This window comes from Mercenaria mercenaria, chromosome 8 (assembly GCF_021730395.1).
Source record: "Mercenaria mercenaria strain notata chromosome 8, MADL_Memer_1, whole genome shotgun sequence".
NCBI lineage: Eukaryota > Metazoa > Mollusca > Bivalvia > Venerida > Veneridae > Mercenaria > Mercenaria mercenaria.
In genome coordinates, this window is record NC_069368.1 from 35,905,274 (window position 1) to 35,929,742 (window position 24,469).

At 36.9% G+C, this 24,469-nt stretch overlaps 1 protein-coding gene across 1 annotated transcript in view; it reads right to left on the reverse strand.

The window, feature by feature from the left end:
- Positions 1 to 510: 510 nt before the first annotated feature.
- LOC123566583 (zinc finger RNA-binding protein-like) overlaps positions 511 to 24,469 on the reverse strand; it is a 38,857-nt gene continuing 14,898 nt past the window's right edge. Inside the window, exons 4-22 of the mRNA XM_045360829.2 lie at positions 22,859 to 23,065; positions 21,349 to 21,548; positions 20,530 to 20,712; positions 20,015 to 20,210; positions 19,436 to 19,534; positions 19,063 to 19,122; positions 18,704 to 18,846; positions 17,951 to 18,078; positions 17,181 to 17,301; positions 14,029 to 14,180; positions 12,992 to 13,105; positions 12,430 to 12,607; positions 11,840 to 11,975; positions 10,598 to 10,695; positions 8,199 to 8,294; positions 5,438 to 5,549; positions 4,746 to 4,843; positions 2,447 to 2,597; positions 511 to 2,209 (exon numbers count right to left, since the gene is read on the reverse strand). Coding sequence (XP_045216764.1) covers positions 2,160 to 2,209; positions 2,447 to 2,597; positions 4,746 to 4,843; positions 5,438 to 5,549; positions 8,199 to 8,294; positions 10,598 to 10,695; positions 11,840 to 11,975; positions 12,430 to 12,607; positions 12,992 to 13,105; positions 14,029 to 14,180; positions 17,181 to 17,301; positions 17,951 to 18,078; positions 18,704 to 18,846; positions 19,063 to 19,122; positions 19,436 to 19,534; positions 20,015 to 20,210; positions 20,530 to 20,712; positions 21,349 to 21,548; positions 22,859 to 23,065 — 2,522 coding nt within the window. The 3' untranslated portion in view covers positions 511 to 2,159. The remainder of the gene's footprint in view (positions 2,210 to 2,446; positions 2,598 to 4,745; positions 4,844 to 5,437; positions 5,550 to 8,198; positions 8,295 to 10,597; positions 10,696 to 11,839; positions 11,976 to 12,429; positions 12,608 to 12,991; positions 13,106 to 14,028; positions 14,181 to 17,180; positions 17,302 to 17,950; positions 18,079 to 18,703; positions 18,847 to 19,062; positions 19,123 to 19,435; positions 19,535 to 20,014; positions 20,211 to 20,529; positions 20,713 to 21,348; positions 21,549 to 22,858; positions 23,066 to 24,469) is intronic.

Genomic DNA, 24,469 nt, shown 5'->3' on the forward strand with positions numbered 1-24,469 from the left:
TAAGGAACCAGACTGTCTATTCTAAGTTAGCCGGACAAGTTTGTATCCAAGAAGGATTTCTCTCTGTTCTGGGGGCTTTATCTCACACTGTCCCTCTGGTCAGATCACTCTGTGTCTGTACTAGTAGATGAATTTTGCGCCGTGTGGCTGTGTTTGCTATATGCAAAGCACCTTTGAATGCGTTTATCATGAAAATGGTGCTACAGAAATCTGGTATAATAATAATAATAAGAATAATAAAGGTGTGAAGTTTCATTCCCACAAGCGGTTACTGAGATACCACCTTACATACAAAAATTTAGCAAAATCGGGATGCGTCCAATAGCTCCATCTATTCTTAGAATAGTCGAGCTAAAAGCCTATTTCAGTCTTTTCGTCAGTGACCTTTGACATGGTCAAAGACTACCACACTTTATATACTCTTGATTCCATTTTCAGTCTTGCATTTGACATCAGTAAACCAAACTCTCTTTCTTTAAAATTGTAGGGCCTTTAAACACAACTATTAAATCCAAGACTTATTACTTTATTACCACAATGTTTGACAACATAACTAGGCAAAAACACTATAAACTTTTCAATGCATAATCATACAGTTACACTCAAGTCTTTTCTTTACAAGTTCAATCTAATCTTTTAAGTATAGTCTCTGACAGCTGAACCACTTCATAGGTTGTAGCTTCCACATATTTACTGACATATTAATTGAGAACTCTCGTGACATAAATAATAAATGGCATCCAAACAAGTCACCAGTAATACCTTTATATATCTTTTCATTAACAAGCAAGATCACATTTACAGCTCCCCTCAGCACTGAATATAATGAAACATGAAGGAACTCTATGTCATTTGATGTTTACTGAACACTATTCAAAGCAGTCAAACATGTTATAATATGGAGAAAATACTCTTCAATTAACCAAAGTAACAAAAAAACATCTGCTTAAGCCACAAGGTAAGGAAAGAAACAAGCAAAATCTACTAAAAAGATGAAAAAAAAATATGGACAGACCTATTCAAAAGATGTGGTAGCAAAATTCAAAATACCCAATCACAAGATTTACTACTATTGGACAAATGCTGTACAGGTGTAGACATTTATTTAAACCTTCAAAAATAAATTATTAAAGTATGATGATACTATGAAATTTCCATGATTGGTAAATGGTAAATGTACAAAATGGTGATGTGATAGCACAGTACAGTCTTCACCAGAAAATGTATTGATAACGAACATGACATGTCTGTATAACTGAGTATGTTATGGAAGTTTTAACGCACTGGCTACAGATACACATATACAATCAAGGATGACCAGCTGATCTATTTTCAGATGTCAAGAATGTTTATCCCCTTTTTTTGGTAGCAAATATTGTCTTGATGTGACACATTCAGACAATGCCCAATTAACAAACATTACATAAATAAGTGAATTTAGTTCAACCTACATTGACAGCCACATCAGTTTCTAGCATTGAACACAGGAATTGAATCAAACTAAACACTATATCCAGATTTTCCATGTTAAATCCTTCTATATGTTTTATTTTGTTATATCTACCATTATCTCCGAGTGACTGTTTCAGCAGATTTAGCCTGCCACTAATGGTAGATTTACGTACATTTTTTTCATGTTTTAGACGGTAAGACCGCCTGAAAAGTATCTATGAACAGAAAAACAGGAAGAATTGCAACAAGCTATAGTATCAACTCATACACATTACTGACCACTAACGTCTTGCATTTTTAAAAACTCGAAGACCAATGACTGCTCAAACAGCTAGACCTCAAAGTGACCAGTCCACACTGTATACAGGTGGCAACAACTGCATGTTTGAATGTACAATAAACGAACAGATAACTCAGTAATGTTAATGATTGTTTAATGGACGATACAAATATAATCAAGTGTGTCAGATTGCAAGAAAAAAGTGCACAGCTCACTCAAGTGTTTGATTTGGTCAAATGGTAAAAAGCAACATTAAAATATTCAAGTAAGAAATCAAAAATATAAGTAAAGAAACACAATGCTTGGAAACATGCAACTCTTACATTTTAAATGTCCTATATATACATAAAAATGAATTCCTTTTGTAACTGTTACTCCATAGGAGTATTCTGGAGAGTTGAATTCTTCATGATTTTGTAAAGTGTATCTATTTTGTTTCCATGGTATCATCCTCCTTCTTGTCTTTCTTCTCAGCCGCTGAAAAAACACAAACATAAAATATGGTGTTACAATTTCCTACATGTTATGTACAAAAAGCAAAAATGATGTCATAGAAACTCATTGGCTAGAACAAACATTTCAGTTTTCAATTACTTGGCTTCAACAAATAGAGGACAGCTTGTATTTTGCATGAAGGAAGCCATATATATTTTATGTAACAACAGTGTGAGCACACAGAACAAAGAATATTGTCAATGTAGCATTGACACCTACCTGTTCCTTCTCCATCCCCTTCTCCGGCAGCACTGTCCGTACGTCTACGCTTACGTGAGCTGAAAGGTCTCCGTGCAAACCTTGGTACAGGTAGGGCATCCATACCCAGAACCTTATGGATCTGTCTGAAGGCTATTAGCCTGAGAGCATGCTGCAAAACATTTTACCACTGATTAAAGTTCAGCAAAATTGATATTTTGGTCTATTTATATTTAACATCCTTCTCAATACTATCTCAGTTTCAATTTTCAACCCATCTTGACTTTATACCACTGATCTAACACAGAGACATGACTAATAATATCTTCAACTCTCACATAATACTCCAATACTGGTTACAGAGTGTATCAAACAGCAGAGATGTGACTAATAATATTTTCAACTCTCACATAATACCCCAAATCTGGTTATTGAGTATATGAAAGTAAAAACAAGTTATCTGCATCACTATTCTCTGCTGCCAACATTGGAATAAAATGTACACATTTTATGAAGTTTGACCAAGCATTCTCTAATTACTGGTCAGAAGCCAAAGGGTCTACCAAAGGACAAACTGACTGAGCATGTTCTCTTACAAGTTGATAATTTACTGTCTTTCTGTGTGCACATGTTATGAGTTCATAACAATGACACAATGGGCTGAAAGAAATGAATGGCAGGTGATCAAAGAGAAGTATTATATATGCAAACATACATGTATGGAGTACCTCTTTTTTCGTTGACAGGATGTACATAGCTAAAAACATTGACATACATACAAATGTCCATCCATAAAGAGCTCTTTAGTACGATGTCTATAACTAGAGATAAAATTCACTGTTCACATATTAAAGACAACTATGACACTTCAGAGACTACTTATGTAGATTTGTTTGGTTGTTTTGGGTTTAACGCGATTTTTCAACAGTATTTCAGTTATGTAACAGCGGGCAGTTAACCTAACCAGTGTTCTTGGATTCTGTACCAAAAAAAACAAACTATTCTCTGCAAGTAACGGCCAACTTCTCCACATGAATTAGAGGTGGTGTGTGAGTTCGGGTTTAACGTCTTTTTCAACAATTTTTCAGTCATATAAACGACGGTGTCTACTTATAGCAGTGAGCACAATGCCCAACTTTATAGTGCTGCCTCACTGGAATATCACGCCGTAGACACGCGACATGATACTGTTACCCCACCCAGTCACATTATACTGACACTGGGCCGACCAGTCCTAGCACTACCCTCTTAATGTTGAGCACCAAGCGAGGAAGCTACTAGTACCATTTCTTAACGTCTTTGGTATGACGCGGCCGGGGATCGAACCCACGACCTCCCGCTCTCGAAGCGGATGCTCTACCACTAGGCTACCGAGGCGGTTGAGACAAATGATTTCGGACACAATGTTTTTTTATCAAATTCTCATGGAGATCATACAGCTGGCCCGGGGATCCAACTCACAACCCAGCGATCCGTAGATCGGCGTTCTCCCTATTTAGCTAAGTGGGCTGCTGCCCACTTATGTAGAATTATAAATAATGATACACTAAAGGGTTTCTTTATTATTGTTTTTATTGTGTTCAAAATATAGTTAAAATCATGGCCTCAATTACTTGTTCTGAAAATCTGCCCAGATGTAAAGGTTTCTGCATGCTTTCCATTCATAAACAGGAAAATATTGGTCATACCGATGTCTAAATATACCTCATAATCATTTAACCTGGATTATATCCAGTTTCTTCATTATCAGAAAGTGTGCACATTTTATATCTGAAATTCTATGACTGCCAGTAAAACAGCTCTGTATATTCTGCAAATAACAATTGTTGACACAAGAACCAGTTAGAGAGCATAATGGCATCAAACTGCTGCTTGACATCTTGTTCATTACTACTCTGATAAATTAAACCAAAGATAATTTTTATCAAAATATTTCAAAGAACATTTAAGAATAAAAACAATCAATGCATTCTTGTGGTTTATCGTTTAATTTACCACGGTTCATGGTAGATGTTTAGATATTTAACCACTCAGGCTAAAGCCCTCATGGTTCAATTCCTGCGCATCTGAACTCTGAACTGTGATAATTTAGACGACAAACCACCGGAAGGCCTTGATTATTTGTTAAATAACAGTCTGCTCAGACTTTGCACTGCATAGTTTAATAGAATACGAAACTCTTTCAAAGAATTCTCAGAAGTGTTAGTACCAGCTAGGAATTAAGAGTTTTAGAGATGGCAACAAATAAACATATGGAAAACGTTCTCTAGAACTTTGCAGTAAGTTGATAACATGTAGATACAGGACAACAATAAGTTACCTGGGCTGATGCAGTAATATCTTCTCTCTCCTGGTTACTGAGACCTGAGGCAGCATCTACTGGGTCCTTCTCACATGGATCCAACAGACCTGGCCCTCCTATATCAATTGAGCATAGTAAACTGATTTTAACACCACTATTACTGTGATTAGGTTATTTGAACAGAAGTACTCAGAGGAACGCATCATATCAATTGATATTTCAGTATCATTGTTAGCAATTGATTATATTGAGTATAATTTATGACCTGTAGTCAAAATCCTATTTGTAAGTTTAATGATCTAACGGCGGGCAGTTAACCTATCCAGTGTTCTTGGATTCTGTACCACCACAAACCTGTTCTCTGCAAGTAACTGCCAACTGCCCCACATGAATTATCAGAGGGGGAGGACGAATGATTTCAGACATTGTCTTTTTATCAAATCGTCATGGAGAACATACGCCCCGCCCAGGGATCGAACTCGCGATCCCTTGACCAACGCTCTCACTACTGAGCTAAGCGGGCATGCTGCACTGCAGAATGATTCCAAGCTTCACACACCCTCAACAGCAATGTATACTTCAACAAAATTACATTCAAATCAACAGAGGAGTCAGAAAAAGCGTGTTATGAGGCCCTCAAGATGCTCGAGTGACCTTCACCCCTTAATGTCTCGACTGTGTGGATATCATGTTACAGTAGGTTTGTTTACCTGGCAGAAGAACTCCAGAAGCAATACATTCAAACACACGTCTTAGAGCATCCCCTGGATTCAGATGACCACCTCCACTGCTTACACACTTCTCTACCAGTAACTCCATTGCCTGTATCACAACAATACAAATGCTACTCAGTAATAAGAATATTTGTAAAATACTCCTCAAGATGGCTTGCACAATGTATGGGTGCGTATTTAACTTCCATTCTCAATATTGAAAAGTAATGTAGAGTACTCTAGGGTATTGAAGTATGCTAATTAATTACGTTATGCTGACCTTGAACTTGTCCCATACCAAACAACATTCACCAATCTAATAACCAGTATTTTTTAAAACGTGGTTAACAAAAACTGCAAAAAGGTTCACCTACTGACCAAATATGAGTATGTTTAGGTCTAAGTGTTCTTCAGCTATACATCCTATAACATCATAATCTCAACATTACTTTGTCTTTGACCTTTAACCTTCAAAGAACATTAGGCATATTAGTTTACCTTGACCTTTAACCTACCAACTCAAATAACAGGATGGCCATGGTGAACCTATATTGTTAACCAGTTTCACACCTTAAAACAGGTGTAACAAGAAACATTTTTGCCAAATAACTTTGATAACTATCCTGCCGATTCACAGGAGATTTTACAGTTTTCCATAGAGCTGCATATTATGTTACTGTAGTCTGGCGTGTAACAATTTTTTTCAGAAGTTGCAAGTGTAATGTATCTTTCAATAGTTTGTCAAATGAGGAGCACATGTACTTACTTTGTCATTTATGATGTCTATGGCCAAGGGTTGTGATAATCAATGGTGTCCAATTTATTCCAGTTACACATTTTTTGTTACTTACTCACAAAAACCGATTTTCAGACACAGCTGATTATCATTTAAAGTGTTGTGGTAAAAAATTGCAGTCTCAGGTAAATCAAAACAAGAGCTCCGCCAAGCAGGGCAATATACGTCCGAAGGGTTACATCAGAGGATGGGAGCAAAATTTAAAGAACTTGACTGTTGAAGCTCGAAGGACAGGAACAACAAAGGGAAGAAATTCAAAAACAAATTCTAAGTCCACAAAAAAAATCGTTACCACAGGGATTAAATTTAACTTTTTTTCCCACTAGTGCCATTTTTATCCACTAGCAAAATGACAGGTTCCACAAGCAATTATTTAAAAGCTGTTTACATGCTAAATTTATTAAGTAGTTTTGTTGTTGTTTGGTTTCATATAAAAGTTCACGGTCAGGACAGGCCGGGGACTTTCTGGTTTTTGAAAGTACGATACGAACTAAAGTACTCAATGATTCTTTGATGTTGAAGTTTTAAGTTTTTCTCAGGTCACTTCCCCTAGTGTTGCTAGCTTTTTCAGTCTCCTTGGGCCTTTTTGCACCAAGAAACATGTTATTTTCCTCTCCATTTCTGCAGAACTTTGCAAATTACAGACCAAAATGAAAACAAATATTGCCTAGACGCTTACTTAGATATCCGATAATTACTTTTGAATAAAACGACAAGCGTCTACAAGCAGTCACGTGATTATCGGTAAATTAACTGCCCCAAATGAGTTTTAAAGAGAAAAGGATAGGTGGGGCGAATTCCCCGATTTTCGAACGTGATCGCGAAAATATTCGAGTGCCATGATTTTCTACTCGCATTTTTTCTATTCAAACTCGAATTTTGCGAGTTAGTGACCGTTAAATTCAATCCCTGTATCAGGTAGAGGTATGTCAAAATACACCTAAAAATTGGAGGTACCATCCATGTTGTACCACAGAAAAGTGGTCTCGGTTTTTCCCTACGGCCAATAATAAAAAAAGTTTTAAGCTATTTATTGTAATATAAAAGGGAAGTAATTCAATTTTTTTTTATTTTAAGTGAACAAAAAAGGAATCTGCCAAATATAAACATGAGCACTGCAATGCAGAGCAATATACATGTACACAAAGCAAAGTCATATATGACCTTTGACCCCCAAGTGCGACCCTGACCTTCAAGCGAGTAATCCGAAACATGCGCTCTGCATGTCATCTTGGTGTGGTGAATATTTGTGCCAAGTTTCTTTGAAATCCTTCAAGCAGTTCAAGAGTTACAGAGCGGACACAAAACAAACTGATATGACCTTTGACCACTAAGTGTAACCTTGACCTTGAAGCGAGTCAACCGAACCATGCGCTCTGCACGTCGTCTCGGTGTGGTGAACATTTGTGCCAAGTTTCTTTGAAATCCTTCAAGCAGTTCAAGAGTTACAGAGTGGACAGAAACAAACTGATATGACCTTTGACTCCTAAGTGTGACCTTGACCTTGAAGACAGACATCCAAAACATACGCTCTGCACGTCGTCAAGCAGACACGAAATTGCTAACGGGCAGACACCAGGGGTATAACAGTATGTCCCTTTGGGCCTATAAAAAAATGCGGTCAACATAAGTGATGTGGCTAAATACCGTATTTTTTCCCAAATGATATCCATTTTTCCCCTCAATTCCTGTTGTTTTTTTTTTAAAACATTTTCTTTCCATAAAGCAACTGATGACAGAACCTTTTCAGCATTTTTGGTCAAATTAAAGCAGTATTTTTCAAAATGCATGTACTATTCCAGATTTTTTGTCCTTTTAAAGATTTCAACAACTAGCATCAAATTCAAGGACCTTTTCAACGTCCGTGTGATCCTTGGATATGTCTCTTATCCTTCAAATGTTCAAAGACTTAATATGTTTCTTCCAGGAGTTCTAACTAAAAACTCTTAAGAATATCCTTACCCATTCATTTAGTGGTGTCCATGTTGGAACTCTCTGGCAAAGATCTCGTAGTATCCTAATAACGATCACACATGACTGTAGACCATTGGCTCTAGCCTATAGATATACACCATATAACATGCTTTCATATTCATCAATCCAGGGATTTTTTTGCATTAATTATCAAGAATCTGGACTTTTTCTTGCATAAATGAATAAAATGAATACAGGGTTTGATCCTAGATATGAAAGATGCAACTGCCATCTATTTGACTATTAGTTACAGAAAGGCTTGACGAGTATGGGGTATATAAGCAGGCTAGCTCATTATACAGAACATGACATCTGACCAGGCGGGAATAGTTTAAGTATGGCAGCCGTTCTTTTGCAATATAGGATTAAACAGAGAATAAGTTCTATGAGAAATATTGAAACAGAAATTGATATTGTTGTTAAAACTGTTATCATTAGTAAAATCTATACATAATTTCTCTCAAATCCAGATTCCCGAGATATCCAAGGGAAGGAGAACATGATAAAAATATGTGCTAGTAGAGTTTTAGCCTCAGTCAAGTATTACAGACTTGGTGACAGCTATTCATCTACTTTCTTAACTTTCCAGCCTCATGTATATGAAGATCAATGATCAATCTTAGCTTTAAAACCTTCATGGAACAGGCATGGGATATACATGAGAGAAAATGGCAGAATCTGCCCTAAATGAAATACTAAATATCATGTGAAGTATATTGATTACAAACTGTGAGTGTGTTGTTTAAATTCCTTCATTTGGGGGTAAAAAAGCAAAGCAGAATGTTCGATTTAAGACTAATTGGCCATTCAGCAATCAAGGGCTGAAAACAGCCTGCACTATTTTACATAGCTGATCGAAAGTTTTTTCACCTGACAGTAAAAAAAAAAACCCTGTTCAACCATTTTAGGTGTCACTGGTATGTTAACTAATAACGGCATTAAATTGTTCCATGATTGCGGATTTCTATGAATCAAAATACACTCATCAAATAACAGACTGTGGTTTAATTCACACATATCAAACACACCATTCTCACAAATTGCAACTGTGCAAGCTAATGATTACAAACTTAAACAACTGTCTTTTTTCTATCAAGGGCCTAAAAATTAGTTCTGTTTCTGGTTACTGGCTGGAGGGCCATAACCATTCTATTTTGCTAACCAGTGTTTCACAAACATTGAAACCTACAGATCACCCAAGTAACAATTTTGTGCAATTACTATGAAATAAGATCGGTTGTTCGAGGAGATATTTTCTGAGATATTTTCTAAGGTTTTCATAAAGCCATACAAATACAAGCAAAACCTGTCATGGACAAAAACACATAATTTTAAACTTTTATTAAAGCATTAAAGTTAGAGTATGCTACTGAGCAAGTAGTCAAGAATGCATTCAGATTAAATTTGACAGTAAAGCCAGCTGGATAGCATCAGTTTATTTTACTGTAGTAACATGCATGTCAAGCAAACAAATGTTGTTTTTTTTCCCTCCAGCTTTTTCACTCAACAATGTACATACAGAAATTGTGATATCATTTGTAGTAGGGTGTTATGTCCCAATATAAACTAGACCTTTCAGTGAATGTGATCGTTACTAAAATCTGGAAAAGAATGTTGCACCGAGTAACCAGAAACAGACATTTTTTAAGCCCAAAAAGGCTTAGAGGAGATTGAACTTGGAATATTGTCCATGATAGTTTAACAGTAACTTAAACAAATTCAAACATTCATGAAAATCCATCACACAATAGTCAAGCCATTTTTTACTCAAGAGCACTACTGTTTTTTTTAAGGATGAAGATTACAATATTTCTTTCATATATTAAATAAAACTTGGATTCCCTTCATAGCTTAAAATTTAGTGATTCACTTCAGAATGCAGCTCATTTACCCGTGACAAGGTAAATCACTGACATCGTCTTGTGTTCCACAGGCAATCTGACTGAAACTTGCTGAGCCACATTACCCAGTAACAGTTTACACTTCAACCAAGATTTTGCATATACACAAAAAACATTTCTTTGACATGACTCTAGACAAACAAAAAAAGAAAGAAAAACACTACCAAAACGTACACAGTGCAGGTGAATAGTTTCATGTTACAAAATTTGTGTTCCCCGGTCTTTGCAAGGTACAACGATGAAAGGGAAATAACCTTTCCCCATTTTGCTGAACAAATGTATTCCTACAGACAGGGCCACAACTATGCTCTCAAGTAAATCCTCCCTTGGCTATTGCATAACAGATAAGAAAACCTATATAAAACATCAGATAAAAGATTGATCATTCATACCCCTAGTAATGTCTATAACTCATTCAAACAAATTCACATTATATAAAGAACCTATGTCATAAGGCTGCAAAGTAGTATAAAAGTAGTATCGAACCTGGAACCATTTAGCATGTCGTAGGGCTGCTAGAGCATCAAGGCATTTCTGCCTATCCAGCACATCTGGAGGATCTTTCACCGTAACTGTTGTGGCCTCTGTATTAACAAACACGCATGATGCACTACTTTCTCTATGGGTGTTTGAGCATTGGAACAGGGCTCCAGATTGAAAGGGAGATTTCTGAACCACAAACAGCTCAAATCTCTACCCAAAGAGGACACTGTCGCATAACAGATGGAACTTTCTACTGTATGGGCATTTCACGCGAATAAAAAAAATCTTGATACATTAACCAAACTTATTCAACTTCTTTACAGTTGCATTATATGTGAAACACTAGTAAGTCTTGTTGTAACATAAAAAAGAGCCATTAGGCCTCAAGTTTACTGCTATGATTATAGATAAAACATCCGCATTACAAATATAATAAAGAGCCTTTGCAAAAATTTAAAACTCATGATGTTTATTGACAAAACAGTGTTTTCTAGAACTTAATCCACTAAAATGCAACCATAAATATTCTAACTGCAATTAGGGCAGACATGTTTCAAGTATGAATTGTCTGATGCAGTATGTACTGGTATATAAGGAATGCAAGTTCTTTCAAGGGACACACTACCTCCATAAACAAATCATGTCTAATATAATGGACTTGAAAGTACATTCAACCTTATGCTTCTGGTGAAAACCACTATAAAAGGGGGAAAGACAGTAAATTTTGTCCATCTATGCCACAGAGTCCCCTACTGGAGCCTCAGCCATGGTCAAAAATCCATCTACACTTTCCCATGAAGCTGACTGCTAGTAAAAGAAGGCTTCCCAACGTATAGCATGAAAATGAACAACAATTTAAGTAGTATTAATACAAAGAACAATGTTTTTATACAGTTTATTCCTCATTGTAAGCCTTCCATTTACACTGCAATTTTAATTTTTCACTTGTTTCAGTGTCCAAACTTCTCAGTATTACTCTTTTGAATGTAGATTGATCATGACAAAAGATCGAGGTTCATATATTTTTTTTCCTTACAATGACTGTCTAAAACAGTGATAATTAATAACTAAAACAACTGATACAGATTAATTTTCCTTTTTGTTTTAAATCAAGCCATGACCATTCTACAAAATTCCAAAAATAATTTAATTTTTTTGTTTGACTTCTGTTTACTTCCTAAATAATTATGAGCAAATCTCATCACTAAATCAAGTAAATCCCCAATGAAATTATTAAGACAATACCTCCTTCATTGGACTCTCTCATAATTGGCGAGGTCAGGGTAACTGTGCACGATACTTTGGGCTCTACATTGTTGGTAACAACAATGGCTGCCTCCTCCACACATCGCTTAACATCGTACTTTTCTTCTGTCACAGTCTGTAGAGGGCAAATATATATTTAGATTTTTAGTGAGTAATATACATACATATCTGTGGCGAGTACAATATACGTTATATCTGTAGTAGGAAAATACATATTTATATCTGAGGAAAATATGCTATATCTGCAGTGTTCAAATACAAATTCATATCTGTAGCTGGTAAATATACTTCATATCTATAGTCAGCAAATATTCATCCACATCTACAGTCGGCAAATATACACTTATATCTGTAGTGGGGATTTATCACATCTTTGTCCAATACTGTACACTTCAACAATTATCTGAACAAGACTGATGAAGATGGCCATCACTTTCTCCTTACTTCAACAGGTAAAACACATTTGTATATCAAGTATTGTTTCAAACAAAGATATAATGTCTTTGGCTCATAGAACAAACAAGCTCTGAACTGGTTATATAAATTTATTTCTGTGGAAGCTTACTTACAGCAAATTGTTTGGGCAGTCCGTCAGCCACTCTCTCTAACAATGTACGTGTGGGCTTCTCCGAGCACAGGACAACAAGATGAACGTTCAAGTCTCCATGCAGTAATAATCCCTTCGCCAGAACACCAACCCTCATCACACCCTTCAATATACGCGGAGGTGCCGCCTCTTCTTTCTCCCTATATAACACAAGTTAAAACTTCAAACAACAATTTCGTTTATGATCGATGCAGTTATGTCCACTGCCCTATTATGATACAACTCCAATAACCACACAACATCGGAAATAGACCAGCATTAATTATAGAAAGAATGCCGTAGAAACATTTCAACCGTGAAGGGAAAACTTGCTCTAGATGGGCTGGAATACAGCTCTACAATAGCTAGAATAACCTCTAGATTGGCTGTTTATTACAGCTCTAGATGGGCTAAAAAATACAGATCCACAATGGTTAGAATACACCTCTACATTAGCTGTTTATTACAGCTCTAGATGGGCTTGGCTAAAATACAGATCTTAGACTGACTGAAAAACAGCTCTTTGAAAGGAATACAGTTCTTACGTTTCTTTTGCTTCCTCTTCTTTCTTTGGAGATTCCTTCACTTCCTTCTTCACTTTTGGAGCTGGCTCTTTTTTAATATCCTTTGGATCTATGAGACCTTTAGCCTTTGCATCACTGTCAAACGTAAAGGTATAATACTAAAACTTGCCCTTGAGACATCAGTTTCTCTTGCTTTTTCTCTTTCTCTTAAACTTAGGAAACCAACTCCTACACAATAATCATATCATAAAAACAAACAAGCCGGCCATCATGGCTCTATATTGCTTACCAGAGTTGATCTGGCTTCTTACCTAGTTTTTGACCCCACATGACGCAGTTTCAAACTTACCTAGAGATCATCAAGACTAACATTCTGACCAAGTTTCACAATGATTGGGTCACAACTGCAGCATCTTGAGTGGGTGACCTAGTTTTTGAACCCACATGACCCAGATTCGAACTTGACTTTGAGGTCATCAAGACAAACATTCTGAAAAATTCTCATGAGTTTCAAAACTTAAACCGTGAACTCTGAGCATTAACAAGATTTTCCTTTGATCTGGTCTAGTGACCTAGTTTTTGACCTTACATGACCCCGTTTCGAATCTGACCTAGAGATCATCATGGCAAACATTCTGACCAAGTTTCAAGGCCCCAGGTCAAATACATTTAAAGATACATGTGACACAAACTTATGTGCCCTTTTATGCATAACTCTAGCCTGGTTGAATGAAATCTCCAACAACCCCAGGTACACAGCTTAAGAAGCTGAACAATATTTCACTAATGTTTCGTAATCCTTTTTGAGATACACGAGACTTTTCAGTCCTTTTTATGTGTATTTTTCGCTAAGTCAAGGGCCATAACTCTGGTTTCGCTCTAGGTCAAACACTTTTTGAGATATGCATGACACAAATTCGGACAGCCACTGGCACAATTATTCAAAAACTTTTGGACCTTTAAAATGATATGTAATTTATACCTAGATCTTGTAAAATCCCCAATAAAGCTCAGGAAAACTCTTAAGAATTTACTGTAGCAAACTGAAGATATATTACCATTCTGCAACATAATCGGACACAAGTTTCAGGGCTTTCTCACAAGCTGATACAATGTTCTGCACATGCTGAAGTTCTTCTTCATTTGGATAGATAGAAGCATGCTTGGCCATCACATGACGGTCATCTGATGAATCTGGTTTCCTCACTCCCTACAGAAATCATTACAGTAAGTAAAGCTTCTTTCAATCAATGCATAGTAATAATTATCAACAGTATTTTATCATAACTTTTCATTGGTTGTTGGTGCGGATGGGAAGATCCGGCTCTATCGGAATTGTTTAACCAAAACTACTTGCAGTGGAAGAAGGATTAAACAATAATACAAGAAGTAAAACTTGTAAATTTCTTTACAAGCGTATTTAAACAGAAATGACATCATGGTACTGTAGGCTTACTTATTTTAGCGGTGTACTAATAACAGCGCTTTTAGCGCTATCGCACGTGCGCTAATTCATGTCCGCGCATTAATTTGTCCAAGCATTTCCATGTACATTTTCTTTTGATGATGTTTTCTTCGAACTTTTGCAAATAAATACTCTTGACAGTTTGCACTAGTTACATTGCTTGCTAATATTTTAAGGTTCGTATGATATTCCTGTTTATTGTTCATATTATTATTTTAAATATATCATCATACAAAATAAAATATTTAAGCTTGTAGTTTGTGTTTTTTCTCATTTGATCAAGTTGTTATCGATTTCCGTATCACCTTCGGGCATGTCTGTTGTTGCAGTCGCTCGTTTACGGAAAGGTGTGAACGTTTGTATTAAGACACAATGCATGTAGGACAAAGGAGATTCAATGATTAAAATGTGTGACAATCTCGTTTTATTTCAGCAATTATAACTAGTATACAGAATATATAACACGCAGATTATTATAATTAATTACATGAAGAGATTTACGGTATAACACTTAAGTAAATAATCTAAAATAAATCCTACTTTCTTTAGCCAGCCAACAGTGAAAAATGTTGATTTCATAATCAGTATGACGAATAATTACAGCAGAAACACATTACATACAAGAGCTGTCTCCATAGGATGACACATGCCCCCGATGGCACTTTGAATGAATAGTTATGGCCGATGTTAGAGTTTAGGACCTTTGACCTAAGGAGCTGAGTCTTGCGCGCGACACGTCGTCTTACTGTGTCACACATTCATGTGTAGTTATTTTAAAATCCATGCATGAATGACAAAGATATGGACCGGACACGCCCATCAATGCACTATCATGAAAAATGACCTTTAACGTCTAAGTGTGACCTTGACCTTTGAGCTACGGACCTGGGTCTTGCGCACGACATGTCATCTTACTGTGGTACACATTCATGCCAAGTTATTTGAAAATCCATCCATGGATGACAAAGATATGGACCTGACACGCCCATCAATGCACTATCCTTTAACGTCTAAGTGTGACCTTGACCTTTGAGCTACGAACCTGGGTCTTGCGCACGACACGTCGTCTAACTGTGGGTCACATTCATGCCAAGTTATTTGAAAATCCATCCATGGATGACAAAGATATGGACCGGACACGCCCATCAATGCACTATCCTTTAAAGTCTAAGTGTGACCTTGACCTTTGAGCTACGGACCTGGGTCTTGCGCGCAACACGTCGTCTTACTGTGGTACACATTCAGGCCAAGTTATTTGAAAATCCATCCATGGATGACAAAGATATGGACCGGACACGCCCATCAATGCACTATCCTTTAATGTCTAAGTGTGACCTTGACCTTTGAGCTACGGACCTGGGTCTTGCGCGCGACACGTCGTCTTACCGTGGTACACATTCATGCCAAGTTATTTGAAAATCCATCTATCGATGACAAAAACATGGATCGGACACGAAAATTGCGGACAGACTGACAGACCGACGGACCGACAGACGGTTCAAAAACTATATGCCTCCCTTTGGGGGCATAAAAAATTGCCGATGGTTAAGATTATTTCCGAACATTTTCGTAAATCTCCGATAGACTCATCACGGACAGCGCTAAAATTAGAAATTAGCGGTCTCGCGAGAGCGCTAATTCACGTCCACGCATTAATTAGATATTTCACCAAAAATTGCGTTTGCGCTAAATTTTTGCCGCGCTTATAAATGTACGCCTTCAGTATTTCAAACTTGCATAACAGCATATTATGATCAGGTTACACTTTAGATTTATCATCTGTACTATAATATCATGTATTTCTTGTATAATAAATATTTACATAGACATAATATCTATAACATATATTAGTAATGATACCTACAACACATATTTAAGTGTATTAAGATGTCAATTAAAACTGCAGTTTTCTAGCAGCAGTCATAAAGAGAAACTGCATCCATGCAAAAACAAGAGCTGTCTCCATAGGATGACACATGCCCCCGATGGCACTTTGAATGAATAGTTATGGCCGATGTTAGAGTTTAGGACCTTTGACCTATGGAGCTGAGTCTTGCGAGCGACACGTCGTCTTACTGTGTCACACATTCATGCGTAGTTATTTTAAAATCCATCCATCGATGACAAAGATATGGACCGGACACGCCCATCAATGCACTATCCTTTAATGTCTAAGTGTGACCTTGACCTTTGAGCTACGGACCTGGGTCTTGCGCGCGACACGTCGTCTTACTGTGGTACACATTCATGCCAAGTTATTTAAAAATCCATCCATCGATGACAAAGATATGGACCGGACATGCCCATCAATGCACTATCCTTTAATGTCTTAGTGTGACCTTGACCTTTGAGCTACGAACCTGGGTCTTGCGCGCAACACGTCGTCTTACTGTGGTACACATTCATGCCAAGTTATTTGAAAATCCATCCATCGATGACAAAGATATGGACCGGACACGCCCATCAATGCACTATCCTTTAATGTCTAAGTGTGACCTTGACCTTTGAGCTACGGACCTGGGTCTTGCGCGCGACACGTCGTCTTACTGTGGTACACATTCATGCCAAGTTATTTGAAAATCCATCCATCGATGACAAAGATATGAACCGGACACGAAAATTGCGGACAGACTGACAGACGGTTCAAAAACTATATGCCTCCCTTCGGGGGCATAAAAATTTGCTGCTGAATTTTACAAGCCTTACTAAAGTTAAGGCCATTCTATCGTATAAGCATACACTTACAGGTGGCATCTGTCCGAACCTAGGTGGCGGCATTCCAGGTCGTCCCATCCTGTGCCATTCATAATATTCCATCTCCTCTTGGTAGCGACGACGCTCTTCCCAGTAATACTCCTCTTCCATCCTGAATAACAAATAAACAAAGTCTCACATCAGTTAACTATCAACTGTTTTTTCCCCACATTTTTACAGTTTACAATATTGGCTTGCTGGACTTTCAAGCTTCAATGGTGCAAGCAGACTACAAGTTCCCTTTAGAACATATTTCTGCTGCTTTTGTTAACTACGCAGAACAAATGTCTTCCATGGTGGAAGGTCACTAACATTTGTGTTAAATTATTTGTAAAATGAGCAAGCAGGTTTTAAAAATATTTTTAGATTTCTATACTTCTAAATGACCACAACCTCTAATAGCAATGCTTTACAACAAACTGTAATAATTGGAACATAGTTGGCCTAGAGTAACTAAAGCAGCATTTTCTATGGAATTATTTTTTAATATGGCCAACGTGAAATGACAAAGATTTTCATTTCCATTGCCATGGCAGCACTGAATGGATTTCCTTTGACATATTAGGTACAGGACACTGACGACCCTAAAAAGAAACAAAGCAAGATTCAACAAATTTCTTCATATGATTGCTGGAAAGATCGAATAAAATGTTTAAGCTGGCTGGAGACCATAATTCCAGTGATCACCAAGCAATGCTCTCTGTTACCAGATATAGTAGGTCCAATAGTAATTTAGAACTACAAGTATCTTGTATGCTCACCTCTGCTCTTGTTCTTTGCGTCTCCAGAACTCTTCTTTCTGTGCTTGTCTTCTCAACTTCTCCTCTTGGATCTTACGAACACGAATACTTGGTTTGATCTCCACTTGTAGACTAGGATCAACTTTTTTCTACAATAAAACATAATATTGATACAAACCTTTATTTTTTCATCAGCTAACTACTGCAGACAAAGTTTCATTTCATGTAACTGTTTTCCTATCTCCACTAGCAGCAACCTTGACCAATATTCAGAATTCAAATACAAGCTAGGACTCCATATAAGCTAGCTATACACTAAGTTTGATGACAATATGTCAACCTGAACTGCAGGTATTGACTGGAAACTCTTTATCTGACACTGTCTGCCCACCAATCCACGAACAAGAATTAACGTAATACCCTAAGATAATGTTGTTTTTCCCCCCCAAGAAGTATCTGGTTAAAAATGCAAAATACAGTTCTGGAACTGGTGTACTTTATGTCAGATAATCACACAGAACAAGTGTGAGAAGGTTTCATCCATTCCAACAAGCAGTTACAAAAATACTAGTTTACATATACAAACATATCCAACAGCCCACCTGACCTATACATTTGTACAAGAAAATAATGCCAACAAGAAAATCCCAACAATATACTCATGCCAACTTCTGTTGATGATGGAAACCAAATTCCATGGGAATTAGATATAAACTAGAAGAACTGAGTACACATAAAGTGATAGATTGATGAGAGTTCTAATAAACCTATTACCTTATATTGCAATCTATGCCTCCTGCCTTTCATATGCATGTCCTTTGCATTTGGATCATTGAATTTGCATTCACATAATTTACAGTTGAAACTGATAATCTTTCCAGTTGCATCATTCTTAATCTCTTCAATATATTCGTGACCTGGAATAAGTAGCATCAAAGTAACACAATCTGGAGAAAAAACTGTTTATTAAAAAATAAAACTAAATTGAGTATCTCACATCAGTCACAACTGTTAATGCTTCACTGTAATTCTGAACAGTTAAGACAAGATCTTTTAAACAGTGTTGGTTTTAATAAATAATTATTATTTATTAATGGGATAACTCTCAAACTAGATCAGAAGCGGTTACACACCAACTGGAGTAACATCCTTCTCTCCAAGTATATTGAGTGGACCATCATCCATGTCATCAGCTGCAAATAATTCAAAATATTCTTTATCTAAACAATTCACCACAAAAATTGTAGTGGACCTTACTGTATACATACTTACTTAAAGATTATAAATATCTAAAGCACCCTGCAAAATTAACTGCTTAAGTTTCAATTCTAATTCATGACTTTATCTACTCATTGTCTCTTGGCTTTGTGAACAAAGTACGATGTACATAATATATTAACTAGCTCTGTTACATTTCCAACCAGTAACTAGTACCTCTATGTAATAAAGAAGGTTTAAATTACTATGATAACATATTGAACTGATTGTGCTATAAAACTGCCTTACAATCAACAGAGACTTGAGAAGTGACAGTTGTTGCAGTGCTGGGTGTAGCTGCCTTTACCTCTTCCATCTTAACACCAGTGGTCTTCAGTTGACTACCACCTGCCAAACAAAAACATCAACTTCAGAGTAACAATTCCTACAACAGCTGTCAGAAAGACAGTGCACTGGACTATTGTAAAATGCTTGTTAACAGGCAAGTGAAAATGTCAGAAACAGTTATCTGAAGTTTATTTCCATCACATTTTTCTAACAACCTGTTCTTCCCTAGAAAATGGCAACTTCCCCACATGAATGTAGGATGAGTGAACTGCTTATGTCCAGCATCAAGCAAAACCATTGCCCTCAAATCAAGTTAACAAACTCAGGATAAACCATAAGCAAACCAGACAGACTCTGCTCAAGGACCATTTATCTTATATACAAGTTTTCTCTACTCATCAACAGATGTACCATCATGCTTGCCTACAATATCACTTTGATAATTGGACAAGGGAGACAATAGGATATTAATGACAGTGCCATAAAAAACAATACATCTTCCCTAGTGAGAGAATACATTTATATTAACCAACCACTCACCAACAAAAGTGATCTTTGGAGTGGCAAGGACTTTCTTCACAGCACTGGTACTAGGCTGCACTGGAGCAGCCTTTGTAGTGGTACTTGTCACAGTCTTTGCAGTGGACTGGGTTGTGGTGCTCGCCTTTGTCTGCCCAACAACCACAGGGTCTGTTGAGGGGATAGGCTTTCCAAGTTTGGTATGCAACTTTAGAACCTGTAATGTATATAAAAAAAAAATAGTCTACAATATTCATAAACACAGATACAATGATATTTCCTTTTTTAGCAGTGAAATCTATCATACACACACACTGGGACTACATCAGGGCTTACAACATGGAGGTGTTGTACTGATATACAAAGTATACATGTTTGGTAGGGTCTCCATTGCCATCAGGTTAAAGTCAAACAAACTTCTACACACAAGTTATCACCCGTACAAAAGTATTACAGACAGTGACCAACATAAAGATGACAGACTGCATTTCTACATCCCTCACAGAAAAGCAATCATAAACTTGAAAAAATATTACCTTTTGATGTTTAGCTCCCCTGACATGAGCAGCATAAGCATCTGCTCCAGTGCACGTGACATCACAAAGTTCACAGCGTAGCTGGTTCTGACCTCCCCTTCCTGTTGTAGTTGTTGTTGTTCCAGATTTGGCTGCGGCTTCTTTCTTCTTGTGTTTCTGCCCTTCAAGGTGCTCCCTATAGGTCTGTTCAGAACAGATGAAATTGTACTAGTCTTAGAAAGCTGCTCAAAAGTACATTGACATAATTATGTACATTACACCTTCCACAGTCAAAATAATCAATCTCATTTACTGTTCTGAAAGGCTCTAAATTTCATGTAAAAATAAAACCGATGAAACAGCTTAGATGCTACATAGTTAGATAAACACTTCTTTTAAATACTGCACAACCTTAAATAGTGACCTTGACCTAGTAGCATACGTTATGTGTGAGCATAATCCAAATATTGCCCTCTATTCACATACCAAGTTTTATGAACCTAGCTTAAATACTTTTAAGTAATCGCTGGATGGATGTAGAGAAACCTGCTTACATGTAAAATCTCTGAGATGCTGATGCCTACAAAGAGTGTTTACAAAAGCTATACTATTTGAAAAATTTCAAATTGTCAGGGTAAAAATCAATGAATCAGAAAATACCAATGACATACACAACTAGGCTTGGTAATGATCAATATGGTGGAGGTGTAAATTCGTCTTGTGGCGTATGAGTTGAGTGGACAAACTTTGTGACATACAGACTGACAGAACTAAATCAATATGTCTTCCCCAATACATGTGGGAGACATAATAATGATTGTTCATTATATGAATGAATACCTGTGGTCCAGCACAGCTTATCTTACAAACATCACAGTAGTGCAGCTGGGGTTGTTTCGTCACCTTAGGTTTTCCCAGTCCATTTTTGCCAACAGCGGTTGTTCCAGTTTTCTTAAGTGTAGACCAGGTACCAGTAGCTTTGGCAGCTTGTTGCTGCTGATAGTAACTGGTTGCTGCCGAATAGAGAGCAGCATCATAGCCTGTAAAACACCGGTAAAGTTCATTAAATGATATCTAAAAGCTCTATCCATTAATCATATGTTAGTTAATATTAAAATGTTTTCAGTTCTTACAGTCACTATGATCTTGATCATCCACTGCCAATGTGCAATATGCCTGTAGAAAATGTGGCCTATCAAATGCTAAAGCTTTTCTACGATTTGAATGTGACCTAATTAACACTTTGTATCAAACATTCGGACCATCTTTCATTAAAATTGGGCAAAACTTCTACCCTGTGAAACCACTGTCAACGGAAGGCTAAAGCCCATCACCCATATTAATAAATATTCTGCCAAGGACATACAGTTCAGGAGAGGTAATAAAGCTATCAGACTTACAATTGCTTTTGTACAAGTCAAAGCAAAAAGATACATTGTTTTATTGTTGTATCTGTCTGACAGGTATTCTTATTGCAGTTATGGTCGTCAATGATTTTTTTCAAAACTAACCTAAAAATGAGGAAGGTATGATAGAAAGATAGGTAGCCATTTTGTTTCTATAGCAACATAAAGACAGCAGATTTAATTTATTTTTTAGATATTTATTTAACCCTTAGCCTGCTAAATTTCTAAAATGGATTGGGCCATCATTCAATATGGGCAATACTATTTATTATTCAAAGGGGTTTTCACTAAAAATTTACTGACTGAATAGCGAACAGTGCAGACCATGATCAGACTGCATGGATGTGCAGGCTGATCTTGGTCTGCACTGGTCGCAAAGGCAGAATCACTTGCCGCCAGCAGGCTAAAGGTTAACACTGTATTTCCTTATACCTTTGATTAATTTCTCTACTTTTTCCAACTAAAAGAAAAGGAATTATCGGGCTTTTACATACTGAATTGAAGAAACTTCAAACATTAATCTAATTAAAAGGATATTTGCAAAATATAAGATCAAGAAGTGTATAAATGATGTCAAAAACATGTACTAAAATAGCTGCTTTCATAAGACATTTTTAAAATGCTATCTTTTTCAACATGGTCAATTTTAAAAATTCTTTCAGCATTATGGAAGGATTGATGGGATTGATTTATTGTTTGGCATTTCTTCCCCTTTAACTCATAAATTCAGTTTTTTGTATGATCATCACAGTGCCTTCTTAGAAATATCAACAGGATGTTTCTCATACTGAAATGTGATTTGTCTGGCGTCTTATAACATGTATAACTAACATTTATTGCTCATGTTCTGCTGAAAAATTTGTGTTTGGTCATGTGTGTTTTCAGACAATCACTTGATTTCCCTACATGCACTCCCGCTTCAAAAGTTTATATATTTACCATACCAGAATATGTGGAAGTTGTTGCAGTGGTAGCAGACTGGTACGTAGTGGCAGGATTATAAGTAGTAGCACTCTGACTAGTGGCCCCTCCTGCAGTGTACACATAGTTGGTCGGTGTAGATGTCACCTGCACAGTCTGTACCTTTGGAACAGTGGCCTGCCTCTGGGCTGTGTAAGTTGTACCAGTGGAATACGATGGTTTCACAACAACTACAAAATCAAGTAGAATGTGCATTACATACTGTAATGCTAACAGAGATAATTGCGCCAAATATCAAGAAACAAAGCCTACTGTACAAATATGTACCATTAAGTTTGAACAGTATTTACTATAAGTTCAGAACAAAATTGTAATAGCAAATGTGATCACGTAAAACTTCATTAAAATTTTTCTTACTAAGTCCCAAGCACCGTGATAACCCACGAGACTTGAACAGATCAAACTGGTATCGACTTTGGTAGAAAGCTGTCCATGAAACCATGAAACATATCTGCCAATTACTTGAAAACTTGTCTGCCAATTACTTGAAAACTTGTCTGCAACTTCAGATGGTAGATGTTTAGAGTTTTATCGAAAACAAGTTTTTCCCTGGCAATTTTAGCTGAAGGTCACCAAAGGTACCTTTCAGCTGGGTGGGGGAGGGTACCAAGAGGGGAGGGGTTACATGGGTCTAGGTAGGACCAATTTTTTGGAAGAAGTCACTTCTCCCTCAAGCTGATTTAGGGAGAAGTGGGGAGACTTTAGGGAGAAGTGGGAGGACTTCCTACCGCAAGGCTGTTGAGTGATTCGAAAGGTGGCTGTAATTTTCTTGTTTCTACATAAAGAACATTGATGTGACCATTCATTTTCTTAGATCATTTCCCATACAGTGGTTATTGTTTCATTACAAAATTCTGAAAAAAGCCGTTTTCAAAATTCAAGCCGATGCTGTAAATGTAACCAGCCGAATTTTGGTTTTTATTTTGGTTATATCTTGTATTAAGTGTTTATTAACACCAAGTCACGACCTCAGTGAATGTTAGTATTTCACTTGAATAAAACTGAAAGTAAACTGTGTAAACTAGAAATACATAATTCAAATCAATTCATCGATGGAAGTCAATTTAACGAAGTTAATACATTACATGTCGTTTTTTTATCATAGATAAACAAATAATTGTGTGCAATCTATATATTCCAATTAATCGCATGGTTAATCAACAGTTCCTTATAAAACATTGTATTTTGCACTTGAACATGTTGACAATTAAACGCGAAGTGTCAAAGATCTAACCGTGGCACTAATTGGCTGAACACAATCGACTCTTTCACACTTCTCAAAAAAATCTCGCAAGTACCTGAAGTAGGTGGAGCTTAAATTATGCTATCGATGTGTGTTTGTATTGCAACACTTGTTATGACACCGTGCAAATTGTCAACAGTCCGGGTAGCAGTAATTAGTGAGTGCGGAAGTCAAAGAAAATCGGGCGACTTGTATTTCCCTTTGAAGTTAGATTTGAGCGAAGTTTGAAGTTCCAAAGCCCCATTTCGCTCAAGTCGCCCAGGGCTTTCCATCAGGAAATTGGGAAGAGGCCCAGGCCTTTCAAATTGGGAAATTTATGCGCGATAATTGT